Source organism: Porites lutea, chromosome 3, assembly GCF_958299795.1.
Source record: "Porites lutea chromosome 3, jaPorLute2.1, whole genome shotgun sequence".
Taxonomy (NCBI): domain Eukaryota; kingdom Metazoa; phylum Cnidaria; class Anthozoa; order Scleractinia; family Poritidae; genus Porites; species Porites lutea.
The window spans coordinates 46,768,466-46,783,945 of NC_133203.1; the positions used below are offsets into that span (position 1 = coordinate 46,768,466).

Genomic DNA, 15,480 nt, shown 5'->3' on the forward strand with positions numbered 1-15,480 from the left:
GTGATATTGCGAGCACATTCAAAGTTATTGTGGTGTTCCGATTTCACGTGTTATATTATAAATGGAGATAGTATTAGTGTCACTCTTGCTTTACTGTCTCGTTTTCATTATATGTATTTTTATTATAAGGTTGGCATTAGATTTAAGATTTTAAATATAAATTTTTGTTTGAAATCACTGTGGTCACTTGAAATGTAGATCGCGCGACGTTTCAGTTGCTCACTCCTAGACTGCTTATTATAAGGCTCTGGGTTTGACTAGTAACGTTGTAGTTTAGTTGCGTCTGTTGGATTAAACAATCATTCGCGAACCTACTTTAGCTTTTTTTATTTTGGGCACAGCTCTTACTTAAAGTCTATGTAAATCTCTTAAGGAGTTTTCATAGTTACTCAGAATACCTGTATGTTTCAAACTAACGATTAAATAAACGTACCTGTAATGGACTGTATTGTTTCTTCGCCGCGTTTCTGAAACTTCCACTCGACGTGAAGAGGAAATCCTTTGGCTCCACATTCAAACGAAACATTGTCTCCTTTGAATTTTTCAAATTCAACATCCTGTTTTGGTTTTTCAAGCCAAGAGATGACTAAATAGATGGAGAGAGAGACAGAGAGAAACAAAAAGCACAAAGTTAATATTGATTTGACTCTTCAATACCATCAGTTTCCTCACTGTTACGTAACCGTCCGCCGCTACTTTCCGTATGTGCAAAGTAACAAATAACTTTCCACCTGTAAAATCGTGAGGTTTTTTAGGGAAATAATGTTAGGGCGACTGGTTACGAATACAAAATTTTTCGGAATCTATACAGAGGTCCCACAGGATCTATGGAACCTTCTGGATCAATTGTTTGGCTATGACTGGTGAGTGATGAAGACTGAGGGTTCAGAGATACTCATAGGAGACAGAAATAATCTGCTTTTTCTGTCAAGATATAATGACTCTATACATATGGCATATGTAGCGAGAGATGTTGGTCAAACCCTCTAAAGCGATTGGTAAATTTTAATTAGTATACTGGGGACCGAGTTGACCTTTTTTGGACTGGCGAATTGCTTTTGAGTGCGATGTGTGCGCGCGACAGTTTTGGCATAAAATATGCATCGAAATACCAATTCCAGTTTGCCATACCTGTTTGCTGGCAATTTAGGTATGTTCATTGTTAAACAGTTTTTTTTACTACCGAAAATCAAAATGGCTTTTTTATACTTTATACTTTATACTCATTTTTTTTCCTTGGGCAAATCTGTCCAAGCGGGGAAAGGTGCAATGAGGTTAAACCTATGTGAAGCACCAACCCGTGAAAAAAGGTCAGACCACTACACCGGGAACTCCGTGCCCTACTCTTTACGACAAGTGCGTGGGTTCTTTAACGTCCCCTGCTGACCATATAAAACTGAAGATGCAGGAGACGGGGCCAACGATTTATCGTCCTTATCCGAGGAGACTAGAAAATCTAACCATTTGCAGGTGTCATTGCAAAGGCAGCATGTTCCCAGTTATTTTAAGACCCTCAGTGTTGGTCCGGTATGGGACTCGAACCTGAGACCTCCCGCATAGCAGTCCGGCGCTCTACCAACTGAACTAACCGGTCGTCGATCTAAAATGGCAGAACGTGCCTAAGCCTTCCACATCACAACCAAGCAAAATTTTCCTTTGGGATTGTGTCAAGAGACCGAGGGCTTTGAAATTATTTTGCATGCAAGACTCACTTTGAACCATGCTTCCGTCCGATACATTGTGTTTTCTTCTGGTTTGAAGCAGCACTTGAAGAATGCACGTGTAATTTCCTCCATCTTCGACATCAGCATTTTTGACAACAAGAGGTCCGAGGGCAGCTGAAGCGTTTTCTGCGTTGGATATTTTCAAATACCGCTTTAATACGCCATCCTTATACCATGAAATCGTCCTCAGGGAAGTCATTGAAGGTTTTGCACTCAAAGTCACGTTGCAAACGATTGTGAAGTTGTCCCCATGCTGCAGCTTACTAGTCTTAGATACAGTCACGGTGGGTATTTCATCCCCTGAAACAATTATATGCCAAAAGTTATCAAAATCACATATTAGCTTTCATTTTGATCCAAGTGACTGCAATAGGCCACACTATACCATCCCCTTCTGATCGAGTAAGTATGCCAGAAGTATGGGGTAAGAATCCTAAAAATATCAGAGATTAAAAGAACAGCAATACATGTACAGTTTTCTGTTTTAACTTACTCCTTCACTCAATTATATGCGCTTTTGAATATTTCATAGAAAAGGCGCAATACAAATAATAAATATTGTTATTATCATTATTTATTATAGAAAACAGCACGTCCAAATAACGTTAACAAAGTGGTAGTAGTATTAGTGGGGGTGGTGGTGGTGGTAGTGGTAGTGGTAGCGGTAGCGGTAGTGGTAGTGGTAGTGGTAGTGGTAGTGGTAGTGGTAGTGGTAGTGGTAGTGGTAGTGGTAGTGGTAGTGGTAGTAGTAGTAGTAGTAGTAGTAGTAGTAGCAGGTGTTGTTGTTGTGTCTGCCTATTGTTTCACTTACTTGTGATAACATACACTTGAAAGCCATATGAGAAATAATCTGGATCGCCAACTGCAAACGCCCGGCACTCGTAATCAACCAACTGAGAATGATTACTGTCATCTTCTAGCGTTATATTCCGGAAGTGCAAAGTAACAAAAAGCTTCCATAATTTCTTTCCACCTGTAAAATCATTAGGGGTATTTGAGAAATAAAGGGTGATTCCTTACAACAGTAGGGGCGTTAACACTGACGTTCTAAAGAACCTATGGAATCCTCTGGATCTGTGTATTCTATAAACTCTTAAGGCCTCTTTCGATAAAAAATAGAAAACATAATATAGAGACACAGGGTTAGGCTTACACTCAGAGGAGTCAGAAAACACCTCAATTATGTTTGTACAGTCAAAACGCATTGCCTAACTTCATACCGCGCGGGAGCCTGGCACTACCGGATTTTCCCGGACTTTTTAAATTCCGGATTGAAAATGGCTTCCAAAATAGAAGGTAAAACAAAGGTCATTGCGTGCAGTTGAAACGATACTAAGGGCCAGATTACTCCAGAAAGTTAATATTCTAAAGCTAAGAACGGTTGTTTTACTGCTATAAAGAACCTTGATTAACAATTTTGAGAAAAGAAAGATCTAATCGGAGACTTTCGCTACTTGGAAGTATTGAAAGGATTCCCGAATTGTTCGAGAAAAAATTTTGAACAAAGAACCGTGAAGTTTAGCTCTTTTTACAGCGCTGGAAAAGACCGAATATTGGGGAATGATAAGGGAGTGGGTGTACCTGTTTTTACAAACCGTAAAATAAAAACTACCAAAAAGCGAAACACGCCAGAGTGACCCTGAGTGAAAGGGCAACATTGTATATTAGGCCGGTCGGCAAGGCTTACATTAGATTTTTTCCCCGTCGCTGCGTACGGTCTTAGTAGAAATCCTAAAGATCAGACCGAAACAATTCTCACTAAACATGGATAAAACCAATTATACTCCAGTCTTACTTGAGAGGCATTTCTCGTCCGGTAACACTGCAGTTCCTGTAATTTGGGCAATCAGCTTGTAATCACAATCAAGAATGTCACGTGCATCTACCTTTTGGCTAGCATGCACTGAGTATAGATTAGTCCCTTATCTCCCTTCATGTGAACAACACTAGGTTTAACATACATAACGTCACAAAGTTCACTACACTCAGTACCTTTCACGGACATTACTCTTTTCTACGACGGGAATAATCCAGGTAAGCTCTTCTGTACTGTCCTTTTAAGTTTTGCTCCTGCATACTTAGGCTACGATCGGTACGTGCACAATCACATCTGTGTTCTTTCCTGCAATGATCCTCTACTTCTCATATGCGGGTAGAATTAAATAGATGGTCCTTTGCTGTAGAAAATTTATAATCATGGTTGGTTCGAGCGACCTGTTCATCGAACAATTGCTTGCACTTGCTGAGTGTCGGCTCCTTAAGTTTAGCTTCAGGGCATGGCAGAAATACTGCATCCTTTCCTTACTAAGTTTAGACAGATTCTCCTAGGGAATATTGATCAATATTTCTTCGAAAAAGATTGCTTTCGTTCGAGTTTTTACTCCGACTATCCGCCATTTTGAAACTGGACTTTTTAAAAAGTCCGGGAAAATCCGGTAGTGCCAGGCCCCCGCGCGGTATGAAATTGGGCAATTACCCCATACATATGGAGCCTTTTACACATGACGTCAGGTCCGCCAAGTGGATGTCGCCTAAAACAACAAAACGACGGTCATATTGGGTCCCAAACCCGTCCCATGGGAGTTGAAACCTGTTCTCATGTATACGCTTTCTTTTGTGCCAATAACTTTGCATAGCTGCCGACTATGAGAGGGAAAATTTGGTTATTACGTCAGCTTACGGGCCCGTCCGCCCGTACAACTCTTGGGGTAGGGTTAAAAAACTCAGTAGGGTAGGGAAGGGAATCCCAGACATGTACATTGAGTTTCGTTTTGGCGCAAAAATAACCATTTTTAGGGCAACCAACGGGGTTGCTTAAGCAAAAGTCTAGATTGCAGTTCCTTGTGTTCGACTTGCGAACATAAGAAACTTGTCACGCTTTTGATCACACTTCAGGAACAACCTAGTCTCCAAAATTTTGACAGGTGAATTGTGAACTGAATTGTTTATTTGGTTTTTCGTCTAGGAAAGTGTCGCAAAGAGATTCATCGGTGCCTGCGTTGGTGATAATTCATGCAAGCTGTTAAGGCGGACTACAGGGGAAATCTTTCAACTTTTCAAATTTTTAACTCTTCGTGTTCTTTAACAATGCCGTCTCAAAATGAAATACATTTGCTATCGACATAAGTCTATTATTGAAAGCTTATAATTGTTTGTTTATTTGTTTTTTGGGTTGAGGAAGGCTTCGCCACGGGATTCCACGAACGTGAAAGTTGAACATGCAGGCTTTTACAGTTTTGATCGTAAGTCATAATTTTGCAAGGTGTTATGCAACTTTTTTTTCTTTCGTGGACTGTGTCAGAATAACGCGTGAGTGAAATTCTCTGAAAATGGTTTAGGCATGGCGAGTGATTTGCGCCTCTGTTAACACGTTATAAAACATTAAAAATTTCATGGGCTATTAGTTTCTCAATGGGGTGTGGTGGGGGAGGGGGTGCATTGATGCAGGGGGTATGGGTAAGAATTCTTTTATAAATTTCTGGGTTTGTTTGCAAAGGTTCAGAAGCTTATTAAAAGTATATAAATGGACGCTTCGCTTTTAGCCTTAGATGATCAAGTTACCACAGTCACAGACTGCCTACGATGCAGCAAAATTGATAAAAAAAATCGTTATTTTTGTTCAACGCTTGGTAACTATATATTCCTTTAGGCTTTAACGTGTGCTTTCATTTGTGCCTTAAATATTCCATATCAAACAAGTCGGGGGATGGTATTTTTTATTTTTGTTGTATTTTGTTCTAGTGAATCGAGAAGTAAAACAGACGAATTCAAAATTGTACGTAGCATGTAATTTACAACAATTTTAAAAGGCTTAAACTAAAACGGTCGGTTATTTCAACGAAGTTTAATTTAGGCCGCGGTTTAAGAAATCATTGGACCTCCAGATCTTCTTCTAAAGGGGTTAATTTAAGAAAGTAAGTGCTTTTCCAGACTACGCTATATGCTTTATTTAAATTGTTCGTGAAAATGGTGTTTAAAAAAAGCGTTGGGCAAACTGAAAGTGGCTTAGAACGTGGTTTTGTTATTACCACGCGAACCACATGAGCAAGTTAAGGGCCGTATTCTTGTCATGATCAAGGGGGATTATTACACGGACACAGTTATTTACCAGGAATTTAAGCCTAGCAGAGCAACTCAACACAACTTCATTCAGCATGCCGGACATGCAAGCATGGCATGGCAACCCACGCATGTTCCACATTACTACTGTTGAACCTTCATTACGCGGCCAACCGTTTAAGCGGCCAGTAATGAAACCCGCGAAATAATTGTATAAAATAATGAAACTTAACCCTCTATCAAGCGGCCACTTCTCAGCCAGCGGCCGCGGCCATCTTTTGGCGTCCCAACGGGAGCCTCCCATTGTTGTCACCTCTATTAAACGGCCATCAAGCGTTATGAAGAAAAATACAGTCCAAGATAGAAAGTGACGACCGACATGTGGACAAGTAATGATACTCCCGTCGTTTTTTTAATGAAGAGACGTTTCTGCTAAAGATTGTGCTCAAATTATACCTAACCTCAGTGTAATCTTATGTTTAAACCTACCTTGCTCAACCTCTATCGCCTCGCTTGTAAAATACGTATTGTTATTGGTAGTAACGTTTGTGTATCTGCCAAATTTGTCTTTCCTCATAAACTGAATTCTCTTGGGCGTTTTTAATCCTGTCGAATCGAAAGCTATGCAAGTAACCTGGGCAGATGTAAACTCTAAAGCAGAAATATTCTCAGGATATGGTTCAACTATCCTAAAATTGTCCACAACTGAAAGAGAAAAAAAGATAATGTCACGTCCGGCCTACCGAGCAAACAATTTTCTAGTGATGTGATACACAGACGGCTAATATTCCGCGAAGTTTTGCTTAAAGTAGTAGCAGCTAGTAGTTGGCTAGCTACCAGCTTTTAAAAGCACCTCATATTGCTAGTAATTGTTTAGAGAGACACTCCTACCCAAACGTTTTTCCAGTAGCGGTTCGGCAATCGGGGTGACATAAATGAAAAGTGGTGAGATGCGTCATCAGCTTGAGCGATGTTTGGTTCGGGTGAGACTAGGTCGAGAGGGCTCTTCTCAACCTGGTTGCAAAACATGGTGGTGGCGAGGTTCGAAATTTGGTCGGTGAAATGATCGTTGTTAGGCCCCGGCTAAACGATCAAATATTTTCGTCCAACTTGTATTTGTCATGCACTTCATGAGGTGGCTTAAACGATCAAACATTGTTTTGTAACGCAAAATTTGGGATGTGCAAAATGTTTGAAAACCATAATGATTTAAATGCAATGTTGAGAGAGATTGCTTAACGGTAGAACACTATTCCAACACGACGTCAGGGCTTCTTCTTTGAGACGATATATGCAGATCTTGACTATTGCTTTAATTAGTATACTAGGTTTGTCCAACCAAAAAATGCCGCTTGCAAATCAACCCACCCAATACCTTTTAACTCGAAATCTAAACCTGTTCTACGCTCTTACCTGGAGAGACACTACTTGCAGTAGCCTGTTGGGAATTCAGGACCCTTGATGAGTTGATATTTTGAGAATTCGTCACGACCGTGGTTGATACGTTTTGATTTGTCAAGACTGGAGTTGACGATATGTTTTGAATTTTCACAACTGGAGTTGATACGTTTTGAGTCATCACTGTCACCGGTTTACTGAGTGGTGTTGTCGACGTGATCCTGATTGTCTCTGTGTGACTGATAGTGGGCGACACAAAAACATACTTTTCACTTGCCAACTGAGCTGAGTGGGTGAAAAGACTTTTCATTGCGATTTCAGCAGTAATGTAAGCAAATGAAGATGCGAAGGTTCCATATGCCGGCGAGGAAGTGCTCGTGGGACCTAGAAATAATGTCATAATCAAATTAAAGATAATTTGGAAATTAAAGGTAAGAGCGCTCTTTAGGAAAATGAACCCCATTCAGCCAGAGACATTTGAATATAATTGGGTGGGTCCCGAGAAGCTGCATGAGCGGCACACGAAAGGAGACACGAGGCGAGGGGCTCACCGCTCGCTTGCACCTTCTCTAGAATTTGAAGACGAATTTCATTATCTCTTCCATTGTCCAAAATACTCAATCCCAAGGAAGAAATTCTACAATCAAATCCAACAAAATTTTGTCGACTTAAATCAGCTATCTTACACAGAATTAACAATCAAATTGATGAATACACAGAATTTTTCCGTAAATTCACATTTGTTGAAATTTGTCTCATCATGCATGTAATGATTTACGTACTAATTTGTTATCAAATCATGCTGATGAAACTTGATTAACTGTAGTAATCATTGCATTGCATTATCATTGTTGTAAATTGTAACTTTATGTTAAAGCTTTTGCAATACTGTAACTACATAATTATAGTCATGCAAATAAAGCTTATATTGTTGTTGTTGTTGTTGTTCTAGCGGCTCGCCAGAAAATGGAGAGTTTGCTCACAAGCTCTCACTCCAGTGATATCCCCAGCAAAGTTCTCAAACACTTAGTCTGTGATACCGATTTCGACAGGTGGGTGGAGAGAGAGAGATAAAGGTTGCGTTCCCTTTAGCCAAACCTTTTTACGGATTTAGACTAATCCATATTGTTTGGATTTTCGTTGTAGCCGAAACAAAAATCTTAAATAAGATTGATCCACACAGTGGCGGCCTGCTGCTCCGATCATCTTCTCAATTTCCACACAACGTTTTTTTTCCTTCTTTCCGCTAAATTATGAATAAGTGTCTTCTCGTGGAGAAATGGAAAGAAAAGTAACTCTTTAATTAGTGGTAGTTCATACAGGGAATCGTCAACTTAAAATTATCTGGAATTCGATTCAAGAAAATTCAGAAGATCATTACGAACTCTCAGTGCTGAGAAGCGCGCTCTAAACATACACACACATTGCACACTATCGTTTTACAGTGAGAAAATTCAATCGTTTTCGCTTCCTTGCGGATTTAGAGTTAGAGTGGAACGTAAGTTTAATATACTACAATCCTTTAGCGGCATAGAACAGAGGAGGAGTATAAATAACTTTTGCCTGAAGTAACCTTGACCCGCTGTGTTAATTTATTGATGAACGAGCACGTTCTCTGCGATCGAAAAGCAGTTTCGTTGAATAGAACAAAAATCTGAAACCAGATTGAGATACCAATCTGAACGATCCAAGTGCGAAGGTGGATCGTTCAGATTGCAATCTTAGATTGAATTAGTCCTTAATGACAAGAAAAATCGAATTTCGGATCGCAAAATCCGGATTTAGATTGGTCAAAAGGAACGCAACTAAAGTAGAGCATTTTCTTTTTCCTAAGAAAATAATCCAATGTAAGGATTGAAACCGGCTTAAATCGATCTAAAGTCCGTCGTGTTAACCATTTGGCCACTACGCCTTTAACTTAAACAGAACTAATAAAACCTAAAGGTAAGTTAGTGCAGGCGAGATCGATCAAAAGAAAAAACTGTCTTGCCTCTAAGCTGAGAAGGACATATATTTCTTATACCAAAAAAATTGGGGGAAATGTTTTCATAAAACTACTTGCTAGTTTAATACTTCTATTACTCACTCAGTGTTGATTTCATAAAATCCATGACTTGTTTGATTTCCTGTTTATCGAGCGACACGTTAAATATCCAAATTTGTGAAAGTTTTCCCTTGAAAAGATAACCCAACCATAAATCGTACTCCGTTTGAAGCTCTAAACTTCCAAGGCCAGTTTTGTTTCCCACTTGAATGCCATTAACATAAAGTATTGCATTTCCTGTTCTGTTGTCAAATGAGCCTGCGATATGGCTCCACTGACTGGACTGCAGTTTCATATTACTCGGCAAAGAGAACTTGTTGGATTGGTCACGTGAATACAGGTGAAAGACTGGGCGAGAGTTTTCAATCGAGATGCTTACGCCATAGTTGGAATCCTGCCAGTAAGAAACTATTTCACCTCCTGTCCCCTCCGAATACACCCAGGCGAGAAGAGTAATCGAATACCTACAGAAATGTTAAAAATTCACAGTTCCAAGTTAATAAGCACGCGTCCAGTGGAGGCGTTTATAAGTGATGAACAAGTCGGCAATTAGTTTCCCACGATGCAAAATTTATATTGAAAAATCCATGGAAACCAGATAGATGAACCCAGAAATAGACTTACACTACATTTAAAAATTCATGCAACATCGAATAATCCTTTTTTGCCGAGGAATCTCATTAACTTAAACTAACTAGCCAACTAATTTGTAGCTATTTCCTAGCAAAAATCGCAACTTTTTACTTGCCCCACTACTGTACCCACTCTGCTCCTTCACAAATTAGTTGTTTACATTCCCCGACACCATATTTATGTTGTTTCCCCCTTCTCCTTCCCCTCTTTTTTGTTGTAGGTTTAATATGGGGTTGATGTAAGGTCGATTTGGGGTTGTGATGCTCATTTCCTCGCTACGTTGGTGAAGTTATGAATGTGAGAAAAATATGTATTTATAAATCAAATATAATAAATGTTATGTTTAGTGTTGAGGTCGCAGTGGACCCTCAGATAATGAAATCACCTGGTATCTAGTGCATCGGATGAAGGTAAGCGGATATAACTGGGTGGTGATCGAGTCCCGGAGAATGAATATGAACCGCCATTTTCACCATAAACCCCAGTGGAGGGATGTGTGTTAGCAAGTTGTCCAGGTGGATTTTCAGATAAGCTGGAATCATTGGCTGCGGTAGATGACGTCAGAGGATAGTAGCCTACTGCTAGATATAGTGGCGATCCTGTAACCATAAGAATGTTATCCCAGTGTTATTATTCCAGGGATTGCCTCGATTATAAATGGCAGATAGAATGTTTTTAAATTATCATGTTTTGAACTGCGGATAAAAAAGGGAAAGTGAAAATGATATTCGCGGTAGAATGAACAACCTAAGCGGTTGGAAAAGAACCTGAAAAAAACTCAGGCTTGATCGGGAATCGAACCCTGGCCTTTGCGATGACTGGACGCAACGTTGTCCTCTGAGAAAGAAACAGTTGCGGGACACATTTTTGGTCCGCAGTCCCCTTTTTGTCCTTCTCGTTTCAGTTTCTAAAGTAGCGAATAAAAGACGTTGCTCCAATATTACCAATATTTAGGAACTGGGCAGTAAATAAGAGTATACCGATAAATTTAAAACAAAATTAAATTACCCGGACGTTCGTTTGATATGCAAAGTTCTTCTCTCTTGGCAATGTTTGAATCTTTTCATTTGAGCATGAAGTCAGAGGAATTTCGCCAAACCGTGAGCGGTTCAAGAGTAGTAGAAGTTGAGTTTTTAGTCGTAACGATCACCTTGGATTACATTACTTGGGATTCATACCACTTCGGCTTAGTTCTGCTTAAGTCACGAGGCAATATATATAATTGCTGCGCGTAATACAACTTGAAAGTGTTAGCTGTTTGTCATTTGACAAAATGAAGGTTTGTGGTGTAAACACCCGGTTACAAGACTTATTTATCGTCTCCTCAGAATATCTCTACGTTTTTTGTTAGCTTTTGTTACAGTACGAAAGGCGCGATGCATCTAGATGTTTGTATAGAAGTATGGTCAGTGATCTACAAACAAAATTCTCAATTAAAAGTGACGAAGGTCTGGTCTCTTAAAAGTTTCGTTAAATGCGCCCCAACCTTAGAGAGAATGGTCCAGATAGTTAGAGAGAATGGCCTTGCAAACATATAGGTGTATTTTTAATAAAGATTGCAGTATACACAAGTTTTGAACAGTCATTAAATATTGAGGTTGCGTATATAAATCCATACATACATAGCAACAACTACAACAACATCAGTAACATCTACAACAACACCTTCACTTTTACACTCTGATTTTAATTATTGATTAACGAATAAAATTAAAATTGCCTTTTGCAATATTTAAGCCAGTTGTATGCTGTTATTCACTTACCATGGCAGTTGTAAACGATTCCAAATAACAACGTTATTATAACTTTCTGCATCTGCAAGAACGCATATAAAGATCGATTAAAGCATTACTAATTATTGTTAATTTTCGAGGCATTTTCTTAAAATAAGCTCAAGGTTACGTTAATATTCCTGGGGTCGTAGCCTCCCGTCTTTTATAGGATATGAAAGACGGGAGGCTACGACCCCAGGAATATTTAAGTAACCTTGAGCTAATTTTAAGAAAATGCCTCGAAAATTACACTTGATTTATCATCTCTTATATCCTCATCTTTTTTTTGTCCTCTGAAGAGTCAACCTCTGAAAGCTGGCTGGAAAAATGTGCTTAAAATTTGATTTTAGACCTCGAACACCTGAAAACGTATTCGGACGTGTCCTCGTGAGTATTACATGAAATCAATTGTTCCTCCATACCTTTAAACGACTGCTCTGTATAGAATGTTTTTGCCACAGACCAAACAAATACTGAACGAATAAAAACAAGCCATTAAACGAGTGAAGATTTCCGAGGCTAGAAGAGAAATTGTAAAACGTCGAGCCCCTCAGTGGCGGTTAAAAAAATAACATTATTTGTTTGTTAAAAGTAAACGACAAACACAAAACTATTTCAAACGTCCTTTAGTAACTAACCTTTTAGTTAGTCATATACCTGTCTTAATACCTTCTAACACCGTTCCTCTGCGGTTCTTCTACGGTTTTCTTGAAGAGCTATAATAATACGCCTCAACCCTCCAAAATTTAGATTAAGTAATGTAGGTTTAATTGGCGCTAATTTACCATGCAAAGTATTACTGTTTCCTGCATATATGTTATTTTCTCAGCTGTATGTTGCTAAATTTCTGTTCCAACTTTAAACAAGTTGCTTTTCAATTACATCCGTTATTAATAAAACATCGTTCACTTTTTTCCTTTTAAAAAGACACTAGAAAAATAGTTATTTCAATTTATGCCTTGCAAGTTGGTTCTACATATTGAGGCGTTATTTATGAATTTAACCAGTTGTAACTATTAAAACAGGACGCTTATCAATTACTTCGCTTATTTAACATTGGTAATTCCTTCTTTCAAAAGGAAGCCGCTGCAATAATAATTATTCAGTTTATATTTATGCTCTAAAAGAAGATTTTCGATTTTGATGAGTTATTGTTAAGGGATCTAAGGCAAATAAACGCACTCCCTTGCTGACTGTAATAAATCAGAACAAGAAATTCATTACAATTATTATTGTTTATGAGGAAAATTGTATGCCTTTGTTATACCGACCCGTTCACGATATGTTAAAGGTTATGTAAATATGTAACACTAACATAACCTTAAACATAGTAAGATCAGCCGAGCTACTTTTAAGTTAAATTTTAACTTTTACTAGGTTTATTTCTGAACAGAATGCTTATTAATTAACGAATGGTTTTGCACCGTTGCCTGGTGACAGAGACTTTTCTTAAACTCCCAACATTGTTGGGTCAACAATGTTGAGAGTTGTTGCGTCCGTGTTAACAGTGGTGTGCAAAAGTGTGCAACAACTCCCAAAAATATTGGGACCTGCAGTGCATCGTTGGAAGAATGTCGGAATAGCTGTGCAAACGGACCCAACAGTGTTGCGCTACCCTTCGGCGATTACGGAACAACAGAAATTTCGGGAGTTGACTGGTTTCAAACTTTGCGCAACGACTCCCAACAACACGCAATAACATTCAACTGGGTGTGCAAACGGACGCAACATTTAACATCCAACATTGTTGGGAGTTGTTGGCCCGATGAAAAGCTCAATCCATATATTTTCTCCAACATTATTAACCCTCTTAAATGGACACATGGTTAATGAAGACAACGGACATTGCTATATTTTCTAGTGTCCCGAGTCACAAAACTCCCATAACCGTCAACCCCGCTTTACAGACACTGCTAATCTGTGCACAACCTATGACTGAATATTTTACCAGTGAAAACCTAACAAAAACGGTGGATATTCAGTCCTCCTGGCTGAGTCGCAAGCCAAAAGCATCAGTCACACACTCACAGATTCCTTTCATTGTTACACTTACAATTAAGAAATGAAGCAAGATTTATTTTTCGTAAGAATGCCTGCTTTAGTCTTTATACCGATAAAACGCGTGTCCGTGGCGTTTTCTCTGAGAACCTGCTTAATGCAAACATCTGGATAATACGGACACCATGGCATGTCACCGTGGTGTCTGAATTAACCGGGTTGCACTGAAACCTTTGAGAGGCTAGTGTGCGCAGTCGGGGACACTTTTTCAGCTATATAACAATATTTATTACTGAACAGTGGAACCTCGATATAGCGAACGTCCAAGGGACTGACAAATCTGTTCGCTATAAAGAGGTTCCGTTATATCGAGGTTCTTTCCCAGTTTACTATTACTGGGACTAAGAATGTCATTCGTTATACCGAGGACCTCGTTCGTTAAATGGAGGTTTCACTGTATTTTAACCCTTTAAGCCCCAATATCCACATACAAATTCTCCAAACTGGTCTCTATATTATATTTCCTTAAAGAATGAGTTGAGAGAATTTGATAAAAGATCAACGTATTTTCTCTTAGGTGATCATTTAATTTATGCTCATAACTTCATCTCATGACTCTCATGACAATGTGTGGATGTCGTTAGGAGAAAATTGCTGTTGGTCACTATTGGGACTTAAAGAGTTAACACCAGTGAAATACCAGGTGAGCTTTTCCGCGAAAAACATGATAACTTCACATGTGAAAAGATCACCGTTGCTATAATGGCTACATTATAATTTGCGCCTTTTATTTTAAAACCAGGTGGGGCTATAATGCCTGAGTCTCTACATAAAGGAAGAAATAAAAAGCTACCGAGCGCTTTGGTGTGATGCTATTAGATTGTCTTCCCAACGTGCCAATCCGATTTTTCCTGAGGGGAAGGGGAGTCTGTGTACACAGGCTATCGCCGAGGTTGCGAAGATTCTTATTTTATAATCTTCGATTTTCTTTTTATCTGCACAGAATAAAAAGCTAACAGTCAACCGAAATACGCTTTATCCTATATGTATATTTTTTCGTCTTATTTCTTTGTCGTCTTCTTAATAAGCTTTTCTTCTTTTAAAACCCTTATCAGTGAGGTGTCCCACCTCAAGCTCCTTCTGCCGGGGACTCCTTCTAGTTGCAACAAGACCTTTTTCATTCGTGCACAACGTCCTGGGTGGGCAAGCCTCCAAAATAGTTAACTTGTTTTGTACTTGTTTCTAAGGCTCGCATTGATGACATTCATATGTAAGTAAATACCGCTTCTTTCGTTTAAAGCAATTAACGGCTTTCCCCCTAAATACCTAAGTGATTTATTAAGGTATGAATTGTCTTCGTTTAACCTTAGATACGGATAGTATTATACTTTCGACCCTGTCTCTTATAGAAAACCCGCGAAAATAAGTTAATGTTGCTTTTAACTTCGAAACTAAACATACAGCCACTTTAAGTCAACAGTCTGAACTGTACTTTGGCTTCGCACATGAGCACAAAACGTAATAGGATAACTTGCATTATTTCCCCTTCTGCATTTTCGTCTAAATTTTCATTCTTTGAGTAAATAAACGTACGCTTCAATGACCACATACAATGTGGAACCGAAATGTCAGTTTTGCAAACAGTTTAAGGGTCTCTCATGGAGGGTTCAGTACAGAATCTGACGCTCCTCCAAAAACTTTTATCTGCGTAATTTTGTATATCAAAGTCTTTCGGTTAAGATAGATATAGACTCTAATTGAAATATCCCCATTATATTGCATGTAGTTTGATAATAATAATGGATTGAGGCCAAACGCAAACAGAAACAAAACCCACCATATCAGAATAAAC

The 15,480-nt window shown here is 38.9% G+C and overlaps 1 protein-coding gene across 1 annotated transcript in view; it reads right to left on the minus strand.

Annotated features, from left to right (window-relative positions):
• Positions 1-15,480, minus strand: part of LOC140932398 (polycystin-1-like protein 2) — a 35,020-nt gene that overhangs the window by 18,269 nt on the left and 1,271 nt on the right. Inside the window, exons 2-9 of the mRNA XM_073382010.1 lie at positions 11,622-11,673; positions 10,244-10,457; positions 9,268-9,689; positions 7,197-7,565; positions 6,273-6,488; positions 2,536-2,697; positions 1,713-2,024; positions 434-586 (exon numbers count right to left, since the gene is read on the minus strand). Of these exons, the coding sequence (XP_073238111.1) occupies positions 434-586; positions 1,713-2,024; positions 2,536-2,697; positions 6,273-6,488; positions 7,197-7,565; positions 9,268-9,689; positions 10,244-10,457; positions 11,622-11,673 (1,900 nt within the window). The remainder of the gene's footprint in view (positions 1-433; positions 587-1,712; positions 2,025-2,535; positions 2,698-6,272; positions 6,489-7,196; positions 7,566-9,267; positions 9,690-10,243; positions 10,458-11,621; positions 11,674-15,480) is intronic.